General features: G+C 39.7%; 1 protein-coding gene across 1 annotated transcript in view; it reads left to right on the forward strand.

Annotated features, from left to right (window-relative positions):
- The window catches only part of FER1L6 (fer-1 like family member 6), a 65,142-nt gene extending 40,685 nt beyond the window's left edge, over positions 1-24,457 (forward strand). The window contains exons 23-41 of the mRNA XM_014870157.2: positions 341-451; positions 1,086-1,247; positions 2,380-2,563; positions 2,748-2,932; positions 3,494-3,616; positions 3,747-3,786; positions 5,461-5,576; positions 6,688-6,819; positions 7,766-7,891; positions 8,915-9,042; positions 10,317-10,487; positions 11,626-11,786; positions 14,674-14,816; positions 15,361-15,449; positions 17,382-17,480; positions 17,638-17,879; positions 18,165-18,328; positions 19,543-19,643; positions 23,783-24,457. Coding sequence (XP_014725643.2) covers positions 341-451; positions 1,086-1,247; positions 2,380-2,563; positions 2,748-2,932; positions 3,494-3,616; positions 3,747-3,786; positions 5,461-5,576; positions 6,688-6,819; positions 7,766-7,891; positions 8,915-9,042; positions 10,317-10,487; positions 11,626-11,786; positions 14,674-14,816; positions 15,361-15,449; positions 17,382-17,480; positions 17,638-17,879; positions 18,165-18,328; positions 19,543-19,643; positions 23,783-23,978 — 2,673 coding nt within the window. The 3' untranslated portion in view covers positions 23,979-24,457. The remainder of the gene's footprint in view (positions 1-340; positions 452-1,085; positions 1,248-2,379; positions 2,564-2,747; positions 2,933-3,493; positions 3,617-3,746; positions 3,787-5,460; positions 5,577-6,687; positions 6,820-7,765; positions 7,892-8,914; positions 9,043-10,316; positions 10,488-11,625; positions 11,787-14,673; positions 14,817-15,360; positions 15,450-17,381; positions 17,481-17,637; positions 17,880-18,164; positions 18,329-19,542; positions 19,644-23,782) is intronic.
- The last annotated feature ends 1,055 nt before the right edge of the window (positions 24,458-25,512 follow it).

The following is a 25,512-nucleotide window of genomic DNA, read 5'->3' on the forward strand; positions in this document are numbered from 1 at the left end:
AATTATCATACTTTCCATTTTCAGTAAGGAGAATTACCATGCTTCAGTATATGCACATCTTTAGGGCAAACTGTGTCCTACTAGGTAAAAGGAGCCTTTTTTCAGAAAGGCACATAAACCCAATCTATTGAATACTTTTTCTGCCATGAGTTTTAGCATCACAGCATGAGAGATAACATTTCAAGTCACATTCCTTTCACAGCACAACTGCTCTGCTCTGCAACTTGTCTTATAAAACTGATTAAATTGATGTGTTCTATGTGCCATTATTAACAGATACTTCTGATCTGGTTTTATTCTTCCAAATACCAGCCTGAGTTAAAACTGCTTAATTTTTCAGATTCCTGAGTCAGACCCAGACAGACTTCCCCCACTGGATCCACCAGATATTGGCCAGATTTACCCAGTCCCAGCTAGCATACGGCCTGTTTTAAGCAAATACAGAGTGGAGGTGAGATATTTTGACTATTTCCCTTTCCTAATCTCATCTCCTTTTATTCTCTCGTTGAACTGTAAAAGTAACTGATGATTTTACAATCTTGATCAATAAGATTCACATGAAAACAGCATATAAGGGCATGTAAGGCTGTGCTTCCCCTGAGGGGAACAGTGGGGCTGTGTTTTAGTCCTGACCTGCTGGAAAGGGACTTGTCTTGTGGCAGAGCATGGCTGGTGGATCCACACTCTGTGCAGCCAAGGGAGTGTCCATAGGAGATGGAGAGCTTCCCTTTGCAAATGACATCCCTGGAGCTGAAGTTTGGCATCAGCTATCTCACAGGCTTTTTCTGGGTCCCAGACTTCAGCCAAACAATGTCTTCTGCCTGTGTACAAATATCTACACTTCCCCACCCTTCTGTCTTTTATGATTTGTGTCCAAAGTAGCCTCATATTAGAAAGCTGGAAGAAGTGGCAGCTTTTCCTATCACTGCAATGCCTGATGCTGCCCAGCCCCACTGTTCCCTGCCACTCCTTCTGCAGCCTCTGTTTATTAGCAGAAGCTTATTAGTCCCCTGCTTATCAGCCCATTTCCCCGTGCCAAGCCGGGGTTTCTGCAGGCTAACAGTGTTTCTCTCTGCACACCACAGGTCCTGTTCTGGGGTGTTCGAGAGCTGAAGAAAGTCCAGCTCCTCTCGGTGGATCGGCCCCAGGTTCTCATCGAGTGTGCAGGGAAAGGAGTCAAATCCTCTGTCATACAGAGCTACAAGAAAAATCCCAATTTCACTGGCCTTGCAGACTGGTTTGAAGTGGTGTGTACAGCATGCTGCCCCTTGCCTGTCTGTTCTCTGGTCAGACAAGGCGTTAATTACCATTATCCCTCCTCTCTTGTCAAATAATTTCTTTCGTCTTGATTAAATACTAAGGGATGTCAATTCTTGTGCAAAAGCTACTGATTTGAAAATGCTTTAAAAGACTTCTGCTACAACTATGTCATATAAAAAGATTATGTTCTTCATGTTAAGTCCCAAGTAGATAAGAAAATATGTTGTTGTAAACAGATTTTTACTAATAGTTTGGAACTTATGGGCAGCTAACAGAAGTATTTTTCCTCCTCCTTTCCAATTTTGCGGGGTAGTGTTCAGTTTCCTTATTTTCTTTCCATTCTTGCAACTTTCCTTTGTGCATTACTGGGCTATAAAGGGGATTGATCATTTCTGGCTTATGAGCTCAGGACTTTCTCACATTGTCACACCTGCTTTTATGAACTGCAAAGTAATGTATTGCCTGCTGGCTGCGTTATAAGAGCTGGCACTTTCAGAATCAGGCGCCATCAGAATAAAACAGTCTCTTCAATTTACTCTTGAGAAAAATATATCAAAACAATAACATGGATACTGAAGTACAGTTTCTACAGTATTTTTAGCTGCTACTGTATTGTCCTAAGAGCAGTTTTCCTCTTGGTAGTTCATCCTATAAGGCACGTAACCACCCGGGGTTGTCCACATTTTGTTGTTGAACAACCTGAGGCAGATAGGGTTAATAGCCTTCAACACAACAGCAGTGGAATTGAGACTCACAACTTCTAACACTGCATTCCATCCTTCTGAACGTTCCTGATTCTCCCAGTTTATTCTAACAAGAGATGCTTCAATATGGGAGCATGGGATTCATCTCAGCAGTACAGTCTGTACAGTCCACTCTGTATTTTAAAGAGTATTTTAAAGAACAAAGCTTTCTCTAGATTTTGCAGAAAACCTAAATCATATTGCCTATACAGAATGCATTTTGCATTATGAGTATGTTCATAGCTAAGGAGGAAAAGGGAGGGATGGGAAGAGGGAGGGAACAGTAGAAGCCTTGTTGCTGTGCATAAGAAATATTTTATATGTGTTCTACGTTCTCTAGCAATTCTCTCATGCTGCTTTCTGTCTCCTGCACTAGGAGCTGCCTGAAAACGAACTCTTGCATCCGCCACTAAGCATCTGTGTGGTTGACTGGAGGGCGTTTGGGAGGAGTACTCTTGTTGGAACACATACCATCAATTGTCTTAAGCAATTCCTGTGTAAAATCCCATTAGGTCCTCAAGCTATACCTGACAGAGTAGACACTGTAGAAATTCAGATAGGTAAGTGTTCAATTCTGACCCCAAATAAAAAGACAAAGGACCTTAGAGGTTTACACTTAGAAATGTACTTTATTGTGTGGAGCATAGGATCAAACCCTTAATCACATGATTATTTGATGATCACCAAATGCTATGACAGTATTTCTAGCAAAATCTTACCTAACTTGCAAAGTTTCAATCTCAGATTCACCTGAGCCATCCCAGCCTGCTGAGCTATCCCAAGAAGAACAATTTTTAGCTGATGACATCTACGCCGAGGTGGAACAGGGTAAATGGACAGTGGTAGAGCCAGACTCATCCCTCACAGCACTTCCTGCCACTGAACCAGAGCACGCTGCCTCTGAGCCAGGGAAAGAGAAAAAAAAGAAGGTGGGTGCAGCTGAAACTACCCCCTAACTTCCTCCTGCAGTGTTGCAGACTTCAGCCCTTCCTTATAAAGTGGTAATCTGTTGACCCCAGGTTTAGACATTTTTAATATTTATGTTGACACCCACACTATCTTGCTGGCCCTCAAGAGAACTAATTAACAATGCAGCTTTGACCTCACAGAATTTCACTACTTCCACTAATAGAGTCATAAAATACTTGCAGACTCAAGTGGGAGAAGCCAATTTGTATCTGAATGTTTGTATCCCCTGAAAAATCATTATTTATTATCTCTACAGATTTGCCTATTGTATGGGTTGCTCCTGTGGCAATGTCTCCAATGTTTAAAGTCATGGCATAGTCATAGAAAATACAGATATAGTTTTAATAGTATGATCATAATGGTGAAGTGTCTTGGAATAAAAGACAGAGACAGGAATTCGTATTGCATTTTATTTAACTCTTGGAGGCTGAAATTTTCCATGTATACAGGTGGTCATGCTTAATGTCATGAGTCAGTGATTAGTTTGAATCAGTTCTAGTGCTTTTGCCATCATTTGGCAGGATATGAAAAAATCCATCCGACGGTCAACAAAGAGGAGAAAAAGAACAATTGCAGATGAATCAGCTGAAAATGTTATTGACTGGTGGTCAAAATACTATGCTTCTGTGCTCAAAATGCAAAAGGTGAGTCACCCAGCATGCCCAAAACTCTCACAGATGAGCAATGTTGTGAATGTAGATTTACTGCTGAATGATTCCTTTTTGATATTACATTCATAATGAGGAGTTTTCCATCGTGTTTTTCTTTTGAAAGGCAAAAGAAATTTTTTCCAGTGAAGAAAAACCTGAAGACAGTAAGTATATTATTTGCATTTTTCTATTATTTTGCATCAATACTGTCTCAAGTATTGCTTCTCTGCTATTTAACTGGCAACAATTAATGTCTGGTAACAGAGACATAATTAATGTCTGTTGGTCTACTGGGCTCTTTACAGCTGATCAGATGATGGGTAGGTTAAAACTTCACAGCCAGAGTTGGAGTAACATGAATTTCCTGTTATTCAAATACCTTGCACAAAGGTTAGCAAAGTCAAAGTCCTAAAGGATACAGATAGAGATTGTCCTGATCTTAGGCTGCGTTTGTAACAGGTTCTGGAAAAGAAACTCCTCTCAATTTTGAATCCAGTTCAGGATCAGTGATGCAGAAACAGCCTCTGCTAGGAGACTTGTAGTCATGTGTGTTATTCCCACAGCTGTAAAGCTTTATCTTGCTCAAGTTCTAGGATTTTTTTTTCCACAATAACTTAAAAGAATTTGCCAGAAACAAGCTCTCTGTGCTTATGTATGTCTCCATGCATATATATTCCATGGCTCATCAAAGAATATTTAGTGTTTACAGAGCTGCTATTCAGAATGAAACTAATTACCTTTTTGTGCCAGAGCTGACTGCACTCCCCTAGTGACTGAAGTGATTTAAAGGTTTAAAGGGGGTATTGAAGTTGCTCTGAATGGAAGATACGACCTAAATATCACATGACATCATTTTGGGAATAGCAGATAATGGTGCTTCAGTGATCATCAGGGCTGCAGAGAGATGAGGAGTTCAGTTTCTGACTGAAGCTCACTTGTCCAAATGGAGGAAATAATTACCTAGAAAATGTTCTACAAAAATGTGATGCTCATTTACAGTTGTGACATCCACCCACAGGCTATTCAAGCAGTTGTGGCATATTGGCTTTGACTGATGATTTCAGACTTTGTAAATTCTCTTCTAATAATTTTTGTTACAAATTTTCACCTGTGATGATAAGCATTATACATACAGGACATCTCTGACATGAAATATATATCTCTAAGTATTTAGTGCTGTTAAACACACAGGAACTACTAAAAAAAAAAGAAAGTAAAGTGAACTGAAAATCCAGATTTCAGCCAAAGAACTGAACCATCTCAGTGTAACTTTTCAGGGCTCACCCTCTTTTTGTTGGGAAATTCCCTCTCAGTGTTTGGAATCTGAGTTTAGTCTGGTGTACCTCCTCCCATTTCTCACACTTCTAGGCTACCACCAGGTGAGATTGACCCTATTTTGTGATATCTTTAAGCAGAGAAGGACTTGGGTCATCCTGATATCTGAAGTAGCTGTCAGCCTAAACAACAGTTTTCAGTTTAAATAAACCTTAAATTTTATGTGAAAGCTGTTAAGGTCTGTTTATTTGCATTGGGGAGGAGTCAGAGACAGAGGAAAAGAGGGGTCTGGGAGGTGCCCATCAGGGAGGGGATCATACAGGACATCATCACTTGTCCAACAAGCTCATTTTGAGGACTGGTAGCCACAGAGAGCATAAATTGCAATCTCTGCCTGGGAGGGACCAGTGGTAAAAGAGAGGAGCCCTATACTCAGCAGTAGAGGAATAAATAGAGAAAGAACAAGGGAAGACTCTTTAAAAAATGTATTTTGCATCCTTGTCTGAAGCATTTTATGTGCTTTGCTTACTAAAAACATCCATGATATCATTAAATTTCTGCAGATAAGCAGACTTCTGACCACATAGCTTTGATCATAGAGGATGAGCCAGACAGAAAGAAGAAGGATAAGACATTGAAAAGGATACAGAAGGAAACTCCAAACCTAGCAACACTGCAGGTAAGAGAAAAGTAAGGCTGAGGTAAGGCTGTTGTTATTCACTGTCTCTCTGAAGTTTGACATCAGCAGCTGAGTTTGGCAAACCTTCCTTACATGTATTTCAGATGCTTCAAAATGAATAAAACACACTAAATTATAGTGAGAATGCCCTTCAGCACAAGGGGCACAGAGGAAACCAGGGTCTCATAGGGTGGATGTGGCCCACTTGGTCTTAAATATAGAATTTATTGGTGTAGACAAGCCCAGAGAGGCTTGAGTGAAATTCAGTTTTGTTGTTTGCATGTAAAATATTGCAGTTGGAAGTCCCAAATTACATGTTAGAAATATTGTAGCCTATTAAGAATGTCTTAAAAAAGAGATGGAAAGCATTGCTGTGACAGCTAGTGCATCCTCCCTGATGGGAAATAATACTCAGCTCACATTAGATTTGGATGGGTAATGACAGAAGGAATTCAAAGAAAACTACATGGGTTGTGCAAAATGTCTGGAGAGATGAGAGATTTGAAAAGATTAGGACAATTTGGATTAGATTGGAGCTGAATAAATGAGTATTTCAAAGTGCTGTTTCCATTTTTTAAGAGATGGCAGTAGTATAGACTCTTCTATTTCACACTTGATAAATTACTGGGAGAGAGTATTGAAAAAACATGTTCTTGGAAAAATTATTTGCTCTTTTGAGCTATCCTAAAGCTCTTTCCCCACAGCACTTTATTATTGACTGCTTTGCTCTCAAGATTTGACACATTAACACAATAGAATGGGTCAGTTCAACAAAGGCACAATGCAGCAAGGAAACAGAAGCAAAGAGCAGCACACTCATAATTTTTCACTCACACTAGTGCTTACAAATGTTCATTTTGGCCCCTCCAGATTCACTTTCACCTGCTGCATTAATGTGTTATTTCAATAGTTGGGGAAAGACTTTGGTTGAGGATAAAACAGGTCCTGTTTTAAATGGGGAATTTTTTCCTCAAGGACTTTTGCAAAACCTTGGTTTTTATTGAAGTCTGCATTTTGGGTCAAAATGAATTTCTATTCATTCTCTAATAAAAAAGTTGCTATAAATATATTCACTGTGCCACAAAATATAAGCATACTTCTATTTTCAAAGATTTATGAAGGAGACTTGGAGAGTGAATTTAATAACTTTGAGGACTGGGTGAAAACTTTCCAGCTCTTAAGAGGAAAATCTAATGATGAAGTTCATGCTGATGCTGAAGACAGAATAATAGGAAAATTTAAGGTAAGCTTTAATATTGATTAAATGGGTAATATTTTAGAGACTTCAGGTTTTAATACTTATTTCAGGTATGCCAGGGATGAAAGAAATAGACATTTATAGTCTGTTGTAAATAGAATTAGTTTTATTATATGTAAAGTCAAACTTTTTCCTTTCCCATTATCTGAGAAAAAAAAGCATCATTCAGCACCAGGTGTTCATTTCTGTTTTGAAATAAGGAATTGCAAGGTATTTGAAATTACTGAAGGGGAAGAAGAGCTATATTATGTAGTCCAGAATTCACTAATGCAACTTGGTTTCTACACTATCAGTTACAGAACCATATATGCAATTTTGTGTAATTCAAGTGTAAGCCCTCACAGCTATAGCCTCATCCTGGGCTCTATCAGGCAATCTGAAAAGTTCAAAGCCTGAGTAATGTTATTAGGATGTGTTTGTAGTTTAGAGGAACTGATTAAACTCATTGATATCTCAATTAGCTTGCAATGCAAATTTCTGTCCAAATGACTTGTTGTTTTCAGGCAGTGTGAACTACTCAGCAACATGAGTTGATACTGATTTATATGAGCTGCAAAAATACATTTGCATTCTTGTCACACTGAGGAAGTTATGAAACTTACTCAATGGAATTATTAATTTGCCAATATACAGTTAAGGTCAAAATATTATTTTAAAAATGTTGATGATAAGAAAACTGAATTTAGAACACCTACAGATATTAGTTTTAAATATTCAATAGGCATGGAGGTACTCCTTGTAAATATCTAAATATGATAGTGCCATATTGTAGAGAAAAGACATTTTAAAAGGTAATGCAGTTTGCACAGTTTCCCTGTGAGGGCTACCACAAAATAAGTTGCATGAATGATATTTTTTTTTCATTCAAAGAGTTGCTTTTTTACTGCACTTGATCTGTTTTCAAGGGAGATAAAAGTCAATCTATTTCCAGGGTTCTTTCTGCATATACCCAAGTCCTGAGGATGGCAGCTTGCTGGATGGAGGGCAGCCCCACATCCTGCAGGGGATACCCCCAAACCACTCTGTCAAAGTCCTCATCAGGGTTTATATTGTGGCAGTAAGTAGACAGATGCTTTTTTAACCTTGAAATAACGTGGATTTTTCTTCTCAGCTCAGTTTACTTTAATTGTCTTTGCAATGAAGCTTCTGAAAATCTTCTTCTTGGGGTTTGGTTTTTTTCTGGTCATATTTCAGACAATGTAGAAATTGACGTTCAGAGTAGAAAATGTTATATATATTCCTCACAATAAATCTGGTGATTTCCTCAAGACTAGAGAATCACTTTACTTGTTCAAACTAAAAGCTCTGGATACATAACTAACATAATGTAGACAACCTGTTCCAGTCACAATATGCAAATGCAACCAGTTTTAATGAGTAGAGTTGTTCAAAATTACACACATTTAAAGAAAACTTCAGTAAGGGGGAAATAGTAGCATATTTTTGAGGGGCTGTGAATAGCATACTCTGAAAGTTCTAAATGTGAATAAATTTGGGGGTCAATAAAGGTAGAAATACAGAGCACAAGATAAGAGAGAATGGTGTGAGAGATAAAATAGGTAGAAGAGACTGGTATTTCAAAGAAACAAGAGAGTTGCAGGTAATTTAAGATAGAGAGATGGCATGCAGAGAGACTGTGGCAACAAAATATGAAGAGATTGTTTTACTTCCTGAATGAATAAAAAGGCTTAGAGGTCTTTTTCAACCTTAACAATTCTGTGATTCTATAAAGAATTGGCTTGCACTGTTCAAGGATCTGGAACAATATTTGTGGGTATATCTTTCCTGAATCCTACCTGCACTTGTGCAGCCAGCTTCTTCCTCAGCATTGCCTCTCCTGCTGAGCTTTTTCTATCTTGGTGATGGGACAACACTTCCAGCTTTGCAAACTCTCTTCTGCTCCAGGTCATCTTTTTGTAGTAGCCCACAAAACTACAAGCCAAATTTTACATTACAGGAGGCAGACAAAGCCCTTGAACTCCCAGAACACCCAGGACTGGGCAGGAAAACCATTGTCATGTGTAGGGGCACTGTTGTATTTAAGCAAACTTCTTGAGGACACAATTTTTCTTCTTTACAGGCATTTAACCTCAGCCCAGCTGATCCAGATGGCAAATCAGATCCCTACATTGTGCTGAGGCTGGGCAACACAGAAATTAAAGACAGGGAAAACTACATTCCCAAGCAGCTAAATCCTATATTTGGAAGGTCAGTATTGACTTATGTTTTGTATTCAGTGTAATTTGTGCTTGTCCCTTGCTACCACTGCTGCTGTTACTAAGTGTTTGCTATATGCTGATTTCTGCTGTTTGGATGTTTTGTAATTCTGATGGTTGGCAACTGGTGTCACACTGTATGATAATAAAATATTTCATTTTCATACCTGTCAAAACATACCAAGTAATGCAATCTGTGAGAGCTTTTGCAAAATGATGCATGAGAGAAAATGAGGTAACAAATTACAATTGACTGTGAAAATTAATATAGTCATCAAGTTTAAAGCAAAATAAATATCAGAACAGTAAAGTGTGATTTCACAATATTTGTTGCTGTTTCTGGTTGAATAGAGTGCTAAATGAATCTCATAATTCTAGGACATATGAATTTTTTTAACTCAGGCAGCCTTCTGAATGGGAGAGCCAGGGGCAAGCTGTCAGTAAATATCCAGTTTTTATTATCAATGTTTTATGGTTATTTATATTTTTAATGGTAATAGCTGTGATATTTTTTCCCAGTAAATTTCCCAATTTTAAGAAGGTTGAAAATATTTTGAATTGGGGAGGAAGAACATTAAGACAGAGAAACTATACTGTTTTGGACTGAAACACCCCTAGAACATGGGGGAAAGTAGAAAGCTCATCCTTCAGGAGACAAAGCTCAGTTTTTTCTGTGCTTTGGAGAAATCTGGAGCCAGTGTTGTGGTGATCTGGATGTCCTGTCTTTCACTAATTTGTCAAATCCCTTTAACAATCACGTTTATATTTTCAACTTCCCATAACATCTCAACAATACTGATTCCTGAAAAATGCACCAATTGAAAAGGCAGTTCTTATCTTTGCTTTTTTGAGATTTAAATAAAACTTTTGCCTGATCATTTTGTTGGGCGCCTCCAAACTCCTATATTCAATATTTAATCTGCAGCTTTTGCAAGAAAACAAAACAGATTTAGATGTCCCTTTTGGGGATTCTGAAAAATGTGTGAGAACTCTTACATATAGCTTTATTAGCATTACTGGATTCAAGACTGTAGGAACAATCTTAGGACAGCACACAGGGTGCTAGGGAAACTGGAGAAAACATAATTCTGCACTGTGTGTTTCCAGCAAGTTCAAATATTTAATTGAAGCAAAAACACTACCAAAAAAGTCCACTGTGTATTAGAAGAGACACCACTCATACACTGTTTGCATGGCTTTAATTAGCCTAGTCTTTTAGGCTTCAAAATTGATTTGATTTCATGTAGGTCTCAATTTTTTCTGCAGATCATTTGAAATCCAAGCTACATTCCCCAAGGATTCCTTGCTCACAGTATTGATCTATGACCATGACTTCATTGGGACAGATGATCTTATTGGAGAGACTAAAATTGATTTGGAAAATCGTTTCTACAGCAGACATCGAGCTACCTGTGGGTTACAGAGTCAATATGAAATGTAAGTACTTCTTCAGGTAGCAACAGAACTCACACTGAGTGATTTGACTTGAAGGAGAAATTACAGATGTGTTCCAGATATTATGCTTTCTTCAGAAAAAAGTGTCACAGAGGGTATTTTAATTAAAACTCACCAAAGATCTTAGTGGTGGCTTTGGGTAGCTGCCAGCCTCAGTGGGAAGTGGATGTTTTAAAATTAACAGCATGGCTGGTTCAAGAAGTATAGATAGTGAACAGCTGATGTTTACAACATACCTGCTTGATAAACTGCCTTTGGACAGACATGAAGGACAAATGGGAAAAATCTCTCAGAGAAATTGTGTCAAGGCTCTGCTTAGCTCTGTGTCACTCGGCTGCAGCTGGAGTGATTGCAGCCAGGCTGGTGGCACAGGGGTGGCACTGGGGGCAGCAGGAGCAGAGGCTGCTGACACAACCTTTGGGATGGGGTGAGGCGTGGGGCAGGGAGGCTGAGCTCCTGGGCCCTGCCAGACAGCTGCACTCTACATAAAAATTAATTAATGCAGAGAACGTCAATCTGAAATAACTGCACAGCCCTGGGGGTGGGCACTAACCTGGGAGATGTGTATTTGGAGCTCTTCTATGATTGTTTCTCATTTTATCTACAAACCAAGGGTAGACAATATCAAAAAGCAATCCAGGAACACAGACCAATCCCCAAAGCTTCCCTTGCCAGCTGACTCTCCAGTGTGAGCTATTTCTTCATGTGCTTATTGCAGGTCCCAGATAACCTGAGCTTGTCCTTTGCATCTGGGAGCTGCAGAATAATTCTCCTTGAATGGAGGCAGCACATGTGAATTCAAATCTTCTAGGTACAATAGGGAACAAGCTCTTTTCCTCATGGAAAGCATGCCCATGCTATTACTTTATCTGAGCTGTAGGCAAGGCTACCTCAGCTTCTCCTGTGTCTTAAGAGGAAGGAGTGGTTGATCTCCAAGGACCTGAGCAGACAGAGGCAGTATCTCAAGTAGGAAGCAGTGCTGGACAAATGAAAATTTGACTGAGCAGATACCAGGGCCACTGACCACAAAGTGAATCTGCATGGAAATTCCTGATGTGTCAGTGCACTGTTCTGAAGGAAAACCTCACCCATTCTGCTTCACTCTGTTCCCTCCTTGCAGAGAAGGGTACAATGCCTGGCGAGATGCAACCAAGCCCAGTGAGATCCTCACTAAGCTGTGCAAGGACTACAGAATACGTGGACCCTTCATGAGGCCAGGAGAGATACAAGTCGGAACAAAAATCTTCAAGGGACAGACAGTCTTCACAGAGAACGAGGATGGTAATGAAGCATAGCATCCTTCCTTTGCAGTGTAGCAGCACCAGGAGCCTGCCAAGGTGTAGCTGGAGCCCTGCTGTGCTGTGAACTCTCAAGTGAGATTACTAGAGCCTGTGTCTGCTCTTAAACACTCGTGTAACTCTGGCAATGCAAGCTGTGTCTGCATTAGCTTTTGCTGTAGTTTCATTGCAAAGAATCTGCAGAGTGAAACAGTTGCTGCTGATGACTTGACATCCCCATGGAGGCTCTTGGAGGAATACCTTGGACTAGCTCCTACCTGGTCCCAAGGATGGGATGTCCAGGATTGGTTGGAGTGTGGGGGACCCTCTTGAAACGTCTTCTGGTTTAGTGTTGGTCTGTGCATGCTCTGAAATCCTTCCCCACAGAATATCAAAGCATGGGAAGTCAGGAAGAGTCTTTAAAAAATGTATTCTCTGTCTAAATTAAAATACTGGAATAGACAGATGCAAGAAATTAGAAGTAGAGGGAAGAGAAATACAGTTTTGAGGGGAGTTACTCAAGGTCAGACAAATCTCTGACCATGGTTACCTTCCAGCAACTTACCTGCCAGTCCTACCTTCCTACTCGTCTTTCCTCTCTGTTGGGTTTTTCCTCCTCTTGGTTACTGCCACTCTAATTCCCCTTCTGAAGCACTGACATAGCACTCTGTAAATCCAGGTATCTGTGGGGTCCATGAATCCAGGTCGCAGGATAGAACTTACTGTCAGAGCTTCCAGGTTAAAAAGAGGTGAAAGCAATTGGAACCCTGAGCGTCCATTTCACATTGGGGTGGAGTAGGACAGTCATCAGTGAAAGGTGCCCCTGCCCAGGGACAAGATTGTCTTTGAATGTTCCTTCCAACCCAAATCATTCTGTGACTCAGTTTTGTACTTAGAATAAGGAAAAGAGATTGAGGATGGAGCCTTTCAAGAGGAGTGAAAGGAGCTCTAGTGGACTCTGTGACAGTGTAAGAAAACCTGCACTCCCTTACCAGTGTTGGCTTGTCTTTGACCACATTCTTCTTGGCATCTACAAAATACAGCTCACACCTGGAGGGAAGGCTGCCAAGGAAGCACTATTGAAGGGAGAAGAGCTGATCCATTTTTAGTTTCTTGGCCTGAAAAAGATTTTTTACTCTAGTATTGCTGTTTGTTTTCCTCACTAGCAGATGACTGAGTGTGACTACTAGCACCAGGATGTCTCAATCAAAATTCTGGTTCACTAAAATGAACTGCAGACAAAGCAATGTCAAATAAGATGATTGAAATCAGAAGCAAGGAAATATAGAACCAGATGGCAAAGACCAAAGGATTTACATAAACAAGCTTTTCAATATTGTACAGAAATAGTTTATCACATGCAGTCTTCACATAAGTTCTTTCCAGATTGCTGTTCTGACAACTACATCTGGGTCCTTATTTCCTGATGGATTTGTGTGGTGGCCATCCTCTGGATCTGTAAAACTAATAAAGGCCACAGATCTGTACTCTGAAAAGGGAAAGCAGTCTCATTTCCACTGTACAGGTGGAGAAAATTATAGTTACCCATCCAGCTTTAACTTGAAAGGGAAGGAAGAATTTAACTTTGCTCTAGGAACAAAGAAATTAATAGGATAGGATAGGATAGGATTAGGATAGGATTAGGATAGGATTAGGATAGGATAGGATATAGGATAGGATAGGATTAGGATAGGATAGGATAGGATAGGATAGGATAGGATAGGATAGGATAGGATAGGAATGGTCCAGTTGGAACAGACCTCCAACAATCATCTATCCCAACTGCCTCTCCACTACTCCCAGGTAGTCTAGTACTACTTGCAGCCAACAGGAAGAAATATGCATCTTCAGAGGTAAAAAAGATCTTTAGGAAAGTGTCTTTGAGAGGATACAGGATATTGTAGGATAATCTGTGCCATTGTTACTGAGGCTGCCTGACTGAATAGCAGCCAGAGACCTTGCTTTTAGCTGGCTAAAATTAGATGTTGGTGCACAAGAGGGAACCAAGACTCATAACTACAGGATCATCCTTCCTCACTCTCTGAGCCATTAGGGAGGGTTTAATACCTACTGTTTCAATTCCAAATGAGTCTTTTGCCAACAATCAGACATAGCAACATGCGTAGGAAAAGTGGTAACAATTTGTTGACAGAAATAAACTTCTCACTTCTAATCTAGAAGATATCACTTTTCAAAAGTCTGGGCTCCTTTTATGGGGAGTCCACACAAAAAGGGAGGAAAGAGAAGCTCAAGAGCTCAAAGGGCTTTCTCTGCTTTCTAACATCCATGCTACTTTCAATATTAGCACTGGTCCTTTCTTGAGGTGCCATTCTCTGGGATTCTCTGGGTGTTCCTTCCAGTGGCCAAGGTGAGAGGGTCAGGAGATGAAATTTTCTTACCCATGGACTTCAACTCTCTTCCTCTGAGGTGTCATTCAATTCTCTAAGGTGGTCTTTGCTGTTGCCATCACAAACTAAATGGAGGCATAGTTAACTTCTTGTGACTATTTTCTGTCAGGTTTGTCAAATCCAAGTCTCCTTGTCTTTCATATGCTTTAAGCATTTGCAATTTTCCTTCAAAAGAATGGCTGACATGTTTCTTCTATCTTCCTGTTAAAAACTACTGCTGAAGTAGTGGAATGATTTGCTGCATTTTACAGGGAAACTGCTGCCTGAGTCCTAATCTTCTAATTAACCCAGTAGGTCCCCTTATTTATGCAAATTAGAAGCATTTCAAGGCCCTTCTTTATTTAGCTGGAATACATAAAACCTTCCTCTTAACTCAAGCAAATTTTTAATGAGTACCTCTAATTACTAATGAAACATATTACCAAGGGGTTCAATATTATAATTCAGCTCTCATTGTCCTTTTTGTTTTACTCTTTCCTATAGAGGAGCCAGTTGAATCATACGAACATCTCTCCTTAAAGGTTTTACGTGCTTGGGAAGAAATCCCTGGAGCTGGCTACAAACTGGTCCCAGAGCACATTGAGACTCGGCCTCTCTATCATAAGGATAAGCCAGGCATGGAACAGGTAGAGCAGCTCAGAGGTAGTTTTCATTTCCTCCAGTTATTGTGGTTTGTATTTGTAACTGCAAACCTACAGAGTCAGCACCCCAGTGTTGCACTGAAGGTGAGACTTTGTACAGTATCAACCTGGAAATTGTCACCCCTGTGTGTACAGCCACTTACCCAAATGCACAATAATCACACAAAGTGTAACTGCAAATTTTCATTCTTTTAAATGCTTTATTAAGTTAACAAAACCTCTGCTTTTATCTAAGCCTTGGTTCTCTTTTTTTCTGTTCATCACATACTATTTTTGCATGGATTTTACCTTGAAGCTGACAGTGTTTGAGCTCTATTTCAACTTCACCAAATACCTGACAGAATGGAAGAATATGTGCATAAAAAGGATATTGCATAGAAAGTTCCTAGATTAAATCATAGTTACAGGATATTGGGCTGGTTGGTGCTTGTAGAAGAAGTGGTGATTTCAGATGTCAGAACTATATTTAAAGCCTTTTAAAGCCTCTGTAAAGTAGAGTTATGGGGATGTTTATCTCTTTGTCTTCAAGGGTCGTGTACAGATGTGGGTTGACATGTTTCCTAATGATATGCCTCTGCCAGGACCTCCTGTGGACATTTCACCAAGAAAACCCAAAGGGTAATACTTTGTGCTTTCCTCCCACCACAATGGCAATAATTCTTCAAAGACTGGGTCTTTCTCCAGTGTCTGGAAATAAATAGAAAATTAATTACTAAAACAAACCTCTCCAGTCCTGCAGAAAGTTTTCTTAGGTTCACATGGCTTCAAGTCAAAGAGGAGCATCTAGTTTGGTTTCCTCCATTAAACAGCTCAAAGAGCTGTTGGTGATTTTTCAGCAAGAGCTATCACACACCTCTTACAAATATATCCTTTTTTCTTCTTTATCCCTTTATCCTGTATAATAAAGAGATTGCAGGTGGCTAGAAGCAAGCAATTCTGATGTTATCATCTACTTGTTGAGCTGCAAGAATTAATTCTGGTTTCACTAGCTTTTTCACTGAGATAACTTACTCAACCCCGGTTGAGCTCTTTAATCTGCTGCAATAATGTTACATGTATTGGATTTGCAGCAATTTGTTCAAAGATAAGCTCAAGAAACACATAAAGCAGCAACAGATAAAAGAGATCTGTTTGACATAGCCTTCTCCCATTTCCTTATACTGCTTTACATGCAATACTGCACATAGTTGTTCAAGCTAATTGAATATTGTAAAGAAAACACAAAAAATGAGAAACAGAATTCTCAGCCCATCCTGTATTTTAGCAAGGCCTTTTCCGAGAATTTCATGTCTGAAACATCATCGGGTACCATTCCTGTGTTATTTGATTTGACAAACAAAGAATCCATGCTGCAATTACTTCTTTCAGACCAGAACTTTCGATAAAACTCCTTAACAACAAGCATTTTCCAACCCAAAAAGATTTGAAACCAATCAAGCCCATAAAATCAGACTGTTGCTACCATTTCTGTAGTCTACTATAGCGGGGGAAAATACTGTCAAACATTAATTATGAGGAAAGAAATCCAATACCTGTAGACACAAGTTACACATCCTGCTGACAAATGCATATCTGCTGCAGTAAAACAGGCTCCAGCCTCTATAAAACTTCAAACACTTTGTGAAAACATCTCTTATTCACGATCTTGATTGAACAAGACTCAGGTGGGGCATTGCAGATTCAACTTTCTTTGGCTATTGCAGAGGCTTGGTTTTCATGGAGCTCCTTAAGAGCTCCATAAGGTAGGGCATCTGGTAACTTCTGAAGCAAAGCATTCCACACCTTGAGATTGAGGCTATTTCCAAGACAAAAAAATGTCATATCAGGGAAAATGTATGTTGGTATTATCAAACATAGTTTGTTTGACTTTTTAATGTATTTTGCAGTTCATACAATGACTCAAGGAATACCTAAATATTTCAGTGTTAAATGTTTATGTCACCTGCAATATATGTATTTCAGTTCAAGTTTTGAGAACTCTGGATGGCCACCATAAATGTTTGAATATAGGGAGTGGAAAGGATGGAGAAACTTTAATTCCTTTTGCTGGTGTTTCTAAAGATGATTGTACCTATTTAAATGCAAATATCTCCAAGCAGTTCTCTTCCCTTTTAATACCCTAGATTACACAAAATGCCATGGTTTTAGGCATTTCTTCTAAAAAGCACCTCTCAGGGAGCTCTATTTTTTATTAGCAAGTTGATCACTCTTTTGGAGACTGCACTGATGAAGTTTTTCAGAGCAACTTTGCCTTGTTCCACTGCAGTGTTTTTGTGAAAAGAGTTGAAAATGAACAGGCATATAAAAAGCAAGGAATTTTCCGTCTGAAGGAATTTTCAGCTCTGAAGCTGGCAGTGACCCTGTTGTTGTCTGTTATACTCCATGAGCATGAACCAACATCCCCACTCTATCACTAATCTCTTGTAAACAGAAGAGACCTGAGTCTGATGCACAAATACAATATTTCTCACTTTATAGAAACATGATTTGATAGAGGTTGGCATTAGTGCCTGACCAGAGCTTTGCACACAATCCTTTTTTCTTTTTCAGATATGAACTGAGGGTAATAATCTGGAATACAGAGGATGTTATTCTAGAAGACGAAAATATCTTTACGGGACAAAAATCAAGTGATATCTATGTAAAAGGGTAAGTTCTTCACACTTTTCTTCAAAATAACATGCAATATTTAATTCAAAAATCAGAGGAAAAATTGTTTTGAGAATATTTGATGAGCAATTCAGTGACCTTGGCACTTCAAGATCCCCTGGTGACAGTAATGCTTTCCATTGTGTGCTTGCTGTAGGTGGATAAAGGGCCTGGAGGAGGACAAACAGGAGACAGATGTACATTACAATTCCTTGACAGGAGAGGGCAACTTCAACTGGCGCTTTGTGTTCCCATTCCACTATCTCCCAGCAGAGAAACAAATGGTGGTTACTAAAAGAGAAAACATCTTTTCCTTAGAAAAGACAGAACGCAAAATACCTGCTGAGCTGGTGCTTCAGGTGTGGGATTTTGAAAGACTCTCTTCAGATGATTTCTTGGGTAAGTATGCAATGGATCTGCCTGAGCCTCATCTGAGCTCTCACCAAACCTGTGTTTTGAAGTTACAGACAAAGTGATGTCTGAGCCCCAACTTTTGCTTTTCTCTTTCTGAAGCACCACATTGCAAACTTACACATTTCTTGTAAAGTCAATAATTAGGAATCAGATGAGAATTCCAGGGCAATACAAATGAATGCTGACAGTACGGAGAGATCCTCAGCTGCTATTTGAATGTCTTTGTGTCTGTCTGTTCCCTGAGTGTTGTCACATTATTTCCTTCTCCAGGCACTCTCGAATTGGACCTGAATGGATTCCCTCGAGCAGCAAAGACAGCCAAGAGCTGTGACTTAGGCACAGTTGTGGCAGCAAGTGCAGAAAACAAGATCTCCATATTTCAGCAGAAGCGCATCAGAGGCTGGTGGCCTTTCATCAAGGCTGGGGAGCTCACGGTAAGCAGCTCACTACAGATGAACAGCTTTTCTCTGGGACTAATATGCTAATTTTGGATTTTGAATAACCACCTCTGGCAATCCCTAAGGCTCCTCCAAATGCCTTAGTGGTTCTCCATATATTTGGTTCAGAAGAACCCAGGTAACTGAGCACTAAAGTGCCTTTTCAGGTGCATTCAGTTCCCTAGGGGGAGACAGACCAAGAGCTACCAGCTACTCATTTCCAGTAGTATAGCCTCTATAACTTCACATGCTTTGGTCATTTTTTAGGGGTTTCTTCCCGTCTCTAGACTTTCATTGATTCTCCAAGGGTGTTCCTAAAGCTCACCATTCCTTCACATTTCTGTCTATTCCAGCAAAAAGAATATTTTAATGAAAAGTGCCATCTTCAAGTTCATTGCCTATTCAACTTGAAGCTGACTGTGTACTTTCCATGGATTTATTGAATGAATTCCACTTCCAAATCCCAGATTTACTTCCCTATTCTCAACTCTAGTACAATTGATTCCCTCTCTCCCAGTCCAGTTTGATCTCTCCCTTGCTTCCACATTTATGACCTTTATTGGCATTCTTCTTTCAGCCCTGTTCTGTGCTGAATCACAGCCAGTGGGCATAGACCAACACTTCAGATAAATACCATCCACAAAGGCATAGGGCAGGAAAATCAGAAATATATGTAAACTAATCTGTCTGTTTTTCATCCATCACAGATTTGATAAAGCTGATTTGATTTATCCATTGTGAATTGTAACTGGAATCTTTAAATCTCATCTTCCTTTTGTGAGCTGAGACCCCACAGCTCAATGGCTCCAGCACTTGTGACTGGCTGAATTTCCCCCTGCTGATGGATTACATCTGGTCCACGTCAGCAACACAGCTTCCAGCTCAGACATTCAGCTCTGCCAGGATGTGTGATAGACAGAGTACATGTCTTTGCAGATGAATTACATTATAATTTACAAAGCAGAAAAATATTTATGGGTCTGGGAGAAAATATCTGATCTCTCTTTCCTACAGTCCTTGAGCATAAATCAGCAATTCGTGCCTGGGTTTTCCTTTGTGCTTTCTCTTCAGCTGCAAAGACTATCTTATTTTCCTTAATCAATTTCCTTTGCTCTCAATTGGTTCCATCATTTCTTCACAAGACAAATCCTGCTGTGAATTAGTGATAATAACCCAGGACTGGATGCTTACATATTCTCTCTCTGATCCAGGGCAAGGTGGAAGCTGAGTTTCACTTGGTCACAGCAGAAGAAGCTGAAAAGAATCCAGTAGGCAAAGCTCGAAAGGAGCCCGAGCCCTTGGAAAAACCCAAGTGAGTAGGAGCAAACTCATAAAACATGCTGGGGCAGGGGCATTCAGCAGGAGATGGGGAAGGACAACCACCTGACCTCCTTGCAGGACACTTCCTCTCTGGTCTCCTGGAGTTTCTTCTCTTTCCAGCTGTAACCTTCAGCAAATAATTGTCCAGCTTGTGCATGGTCTGCTGGCTGGCTCTGCTGCTTGCTGGCAGCACCTTCCAAGTTTGCTGAAACATCTTCCTCTGGAAGCCCAAATAAATTGCATTGCTGAGCATTTGTCCTCAGCTGGAATTCACACATGAGCTCATTCCATAGCTGACCTGGCACGAGATAACATCTTAAATCATCACAGTTTACATATACAGCCAACATTTCAGTTTGATCACCTATAAAGATCAGATGGATTATATTTATTATAGTAATAATAGAACCATCTAGGCTATCTAGGAAACTATCTTTAAAATCATTGAGTCTAACCATTAATCCAGCACTTCCAAGTCCATCGCTAACTCATATTTCTAAGCATAACATCTACATGTCTTTTAAATACCTCCAGATATGGTGACTCCACCACTTTCCTGGGAAGCCTGTTCCAATGCTTGAGAGCCCTTTTGGTCAGTAAATTTTTCACCAGTGTAGAGTCTAAACCCTCCTTGAAGCAACTTGAGTTATTTCCTCTCATCCTGTCATTTGTTACTTGGGAGAAGAGACCAGTTCCCACCTGGACATGGCCTCCTTTCAGGTGGTTTTAAAGAGCAATAAGGTCTCCTCTGAAGCCTTTTCTCCAGGATAAAGAACTCTAGTTCCCTCAGCTGCTTCTCACAAGACTCGTGCTCCAGACCTTTCACCAGCATCATTGCCCTTCTTTAGACACACGAAGGATGTGACTTCAAAATTCCATCTCTAATTTTATTGTACTTCATACTCAAAGAATGAAGATGCTTATTTTTCATCATAAGGCTTTTTAATGAGGACATTTTAAGTGTTTTAACAAAGGCAAATGATCTGGAAGGAGTGGTTTATCTTTCAGTATTTGTCACATTAAAAAAGTATCAGCTGAGTTTTTTGCATTCAGAAAAAAAGTACTTTTAATCTATTTTGGCTCAAGTGCTTTGTTCTACTAAAACACTTGAACACTTTTTTTATGAGCTGGATAAAAAAAAAAGAGTGAGAGAAATTGATGTTATATTTACTGCTACCAAAGCTTCTAAAATTCAATTGCTAGTCATAATGGTAATCATTACACATTCTGTTTAATTTTGTTAGTTTGAGATACATCTCAGGATAAACACAAGAAAGGAAGAAGCAATAGGAAGGAAAGCAAAGGAATTACCAGATCAGAGGTATCAGAGCATTGTTTAAAACTAGCCTTGGAAAGACTTTAATCAGTCACTTCACCAAAACCTTTACCCAAAGGCAGGATGAGCTTTGCCTGACAGGTGTCTGCTTGAAAGATTCCCAGGAATGGAAACTAAAGCATCTCTTTCAGAGGAGAGAAGACTGGGATAGCTCTGAAATACCTGTGGTGGAAAGCAATCAGCCTAGGGAGTTTTAAGAAGGAGTGTCAAGTGTAATAGAGGGTTTACATGTCAGCAGGGGGCACATGGCACTGTCTCATTTTCCTCTCATTTTCTGAGACCCAGCCCATGCACCCATGGCGGCCTAGGGCTCCGTGTGTTTTCAGCTCAAGGGCATTTTATCTGCAAATGTGCTGCTGGGCCATAAAGTTGTCACCAGCCTGATGGCCTCTTCTCTGGAGGCGTTTTGACCCAGAAGCCTCCAAACCAGAGTTTTCCTCCAGATCTTGCACTGAGTAATCAGTGGGTTTTGTGGTGTGAATACACAGCCAACACATGGCTCAACATAATTCTACTCTCAGTTGAGATGTATGCCTCAATTAAATCCAAAGTGGGGATGATGTCATTTGGCACTACCCATCTCCCAGGCAAAGCATTCAGGCTCCTTGTGTAGCTGCTCATGGTACAGAGGGGGAGTTATCCCATTTTCCCAGCACACATATCCTAAGATATGAGCTGAGGAAAGAGGTGACTTGGCCTCCTGAAGGTCCTTCCTCTCCCCATGCAGACAGCCCATGAATGACCAGTCTGAGCACCTAGGCTTTAATGCTAGGCAGAATAAATCCTAAGGTTACTAAAGGAAAGTCAGTATGTGAATAGTAAAAATCATTTTAGCTAGACACTCACTCACTGGAAAGAAAATAAACTAACAGTTGAAGACATAGCATGTCTCAGTTTCATTATTGTTTAACGATACTAAAGTTTAACAGCTCAGTACCCCCAGGTGATGCAATATGTGGTTCATACATGCAGAGTAGTCACAATCAGCTGGGAGATAAAAAATAATTTATTCTACCCTTCAGGAAGGAGTGGATCTCAAGGACCTCTTTTCTCAGGACCTTCACATCTCTATACCAGTACTGTAGATTCATTCTATTTTTTTTTTGCTCATCATGCAGGAACGCCCAGAGTAGCAGAGAAATTTTCAGATTTTTTTTGGTGAAATTATTCTTTTTAATTAAGAAACAAAATAATTTCAAAACAAAAAAATTATTCTCTGGGTGCTATAGACAGTAGCAGACTCTTTAATGTAGCAGAGTAAAGGTGGACAAAGATTAAATGTCTGTGAACTAGAGAGAGAAACATGCAAACAAAGAGTAAGGTTCAATGAGTGTAATTTCCTGCTGGCCAAAGCACTATGAGGTTATTCATCTCTTCAATTCTGCTGATCAAGACATGATGCCTTTCCGGATGCAGTCTATTATAATAAATACACTGCTATAACTGATAATGAGCTCTATTGCCTATGTTGCAAAGGAAACAAATTAAATAAGCAACAGTCTGGCTTTTTTTTTTTTTTCAGCCTTTAAAGGTTATGAAAAGTCCTCAAGTAGCTGGTACATGCAGAAAAAGTCTTGTTACTCAAGTAGTTTTAATGTTCAGAATGTCCAGTTTTTTAATAATTCCTTTTAACCTGGAGGGCTAATTTGATGGCTTATTTCTGAATCATTTCCACCTCAATAAAAAGCCCAGTCTTTCATTAAAGGATTAAAGGATATTCAGTTGGCCTTTCACATTTACAGAGTTTCTGTCACATTGGCATTCACTTCCACTGGCTGAATGCTGAGTTCACCATTGCTTAAATTCCTGGAACACCTTTCTGGAGTGAGACTTAGCCACAGCTTTTTGTGACCCTCAATTAATTTCATTCTTCTTTTTGCTGCACCATCTGCACAATTACAGCGGCATTGGATAAGAAAGACAACCTGCCCCAGTTCTGCAGGTGTTAATGCTGCCCAACACCACTGTGGCCATCAGGTCATCCCACTGTAAAGCTGGCAGGTGCTGCCCTGGGGAGGGCTGCTGGAGCAGCACAGTGCCCTCCCATCCAGATGTCATGCCAGAGGAGAGACGAGGACAACATTTTTCCTAAATAGAACATTGTTTTCCTCTCTGTATGCAGTCAGCTTTCTTGTACAGTGTGAAGAAACGTCTGAGTAGAGAGGAGAACACAGCATGGGGGAAAATTTGGAAAAAATTTGGATTGTGGGATGCAGATATTTGTGGCTCTTCTTTATGTACACAGGCAAAACATATAGGTTTCATTTCACCATTTCCTGTTTTCATGAGGCTTGTTTTAAATTTCCTTCTGAAAATGCACCATTTTGGGCCACATGCCTGACCTGAGCTGGGTGTGATTATTATGGCACCATGACTATCTCTGTGCAATAAGACTTTTTGTAGTGACTCATTACCATTTTTGTGATGCTAAATTCCTTGAAATTAATAGAAAACTTTTGTACTCAAGTTTATGATGCCTGCATTTCTTCTTTAGGGGTTACCATGATCATCTTTTCAATTTTGAACCCTGTGTCATGACATAAATGGAAGTATTTTTGATGTGTGAGTGGGAATTTCATTACAAGTTGTGTGTGGACTGCAGTTTGAGAATGGGTGGAAGAAAAGTGACCCAACAGCTTGTGAACATGGGTGGACATTCCCTATAATCCCTGCAGTGGGTTCCAAGGACTTAAAGGTCCTTTTTAGTCTCAAATATATATTTTGCAGTGTGATAACATTGGAAAGAGATGGATCTGTCTTAACAAAATATTTTCTTTTTCTTTCTTCCCTTTTAGCCGACCAGACACATCCTTCTCTTGGTTTGTAAACCCTTTCAAGTGTTTGTATCACCTGATCTGGAGGAATTACAAGAAGTACATCATCATTGGCATAATTCTGCTTATTCTCGTTATCTTCCTGGTTCTCTTTATCTACACACTGCCAGGTGCAATTAGTGAAAGGATAGTTATAGGAACAGGTCATAAATCATAGCTCTCATTGTAGTTAACCAAATAAGAAAACTTCTACTAAAATAAGTCAGGCAAAAACAACTAATTAATCTGAAACACATCTCATTCCTTCTAAAAAGAAAAGCAACGATTCACATCAGAAACTGGAGCTCTCAGAATATTGTAATGTTTTCTATGAATGTTCATTCAGACCCATCCACTACATTATCATTAATGTACATTAATGATGTATATTAATGATGTACATCATTACTGCTGCAGCTTTATTGACATTACTGAAAGTGTTGTTATGCATCTAAAACTGAATTTAAGAATAAATTCTTCAATGCTATGCAGTAATTAATTTCTCAGCCGAGTATTTATTATTACAGATGAATGATTAAATATTAAGGTCAAGATCTTTACGCAAAAATATATGTATAATACAGTCCTTGCATAGTTTTGTAATTAATTCTTTTAACTGTTTTTCAATAACTTTATAATGGCATGATTATTTTTAGATTAAAGGTATTATTAAAAGAACTCTAAGGTTGAATTGTCTCATTTGGTGTCGTGTAGAATTTACCCTGTACCTCTCAGTAAAAATGCTGTGCTCTACAAAAACATCTCACACACTCATAAACGAGCTAAGTGATGACAGGGATGTAGTAGCAGAGATTGAAAGAACTTTTTCTTGCTGCAATCTGAAAGTGCTAGTGGTCTCTAGAGGAGAGGGATCAGGAAGATAAAGACTCATCCATGGGCATTGTGGTAACAAATGATCCTTGTAGAGGACAGGGAACAGAGAAAATCCTGCTGCTTGAAAAGCAAAGGCAAAGAGCAATGGAAAAGAGAAGGGCTGCAGAACAGAACCACGGAGTATTAAAGAAAACAAGGAATAAAACCTGACGCAGTTGTCAGTGTGAAAATCCTCATCCTACTTAAGAATACATAAAATGTTGCCACCACCTGTGTCACGCACAAGGCGAGGCTTGATAATTCCATGATTCCACTTGACCTTCAGATGAGTGGTTATGAATTTGAAATAGCCATCCAAATCTCCTCCAGTGTCACCCACAGTTAGATCTATTGTAAAGACAACCTTTGTGAAAATGCTTTCCACCATGCATTCCTCACACGAAATGTGAGCACCCTTTGCACGTTTCAAAGTATCAAAAGGCAAGACAAGAGATCCTCTAAATGCTGAAAATTCTGCCAAGCTCAGGGTGCAGGAACAGAAAAGCAGGCACCTTGATAATTCTCAGAAGGCACTTATAAGGGAAGCTTGTTTGGTACTGCTTGTACCTGGCCTGCTAAGGCTGGGCAATGAGCCTCTGTGCTCTCCTCTGGCCTACAGCACAGGTCATTGCATTAGTCTGGAAAATGGGTATCTGTGAAACTTCCACAGACAAGACATCTCGCTTTTGAGAAGCATTTTAGAGCCTAATTTTGGGTGAGACAACTTGCTCTAAAAGTGCCTCTTCCCTATTCCATTGATGACAGAGGCAGATGGCTAAAGGCAAGCTGAAAGCATCCCATCCCCTCTCCATCCATCAGATTGTGACTCCGCTTTTCTT

Source organism: Sturnus vulgaris, chromosome 1 (assembly GCF_052056855.1).
Source record: "Sturnus vulgaris isolate bStuVul1 chromosome 1, bStuVul1.hap1, whole genome shotgun sequence".
NCBI lineage: Eukaryota > Metazoa > Chordata > Aves > Passeriformes > Sturnidae > Sturnus > Sturnus vulgaris.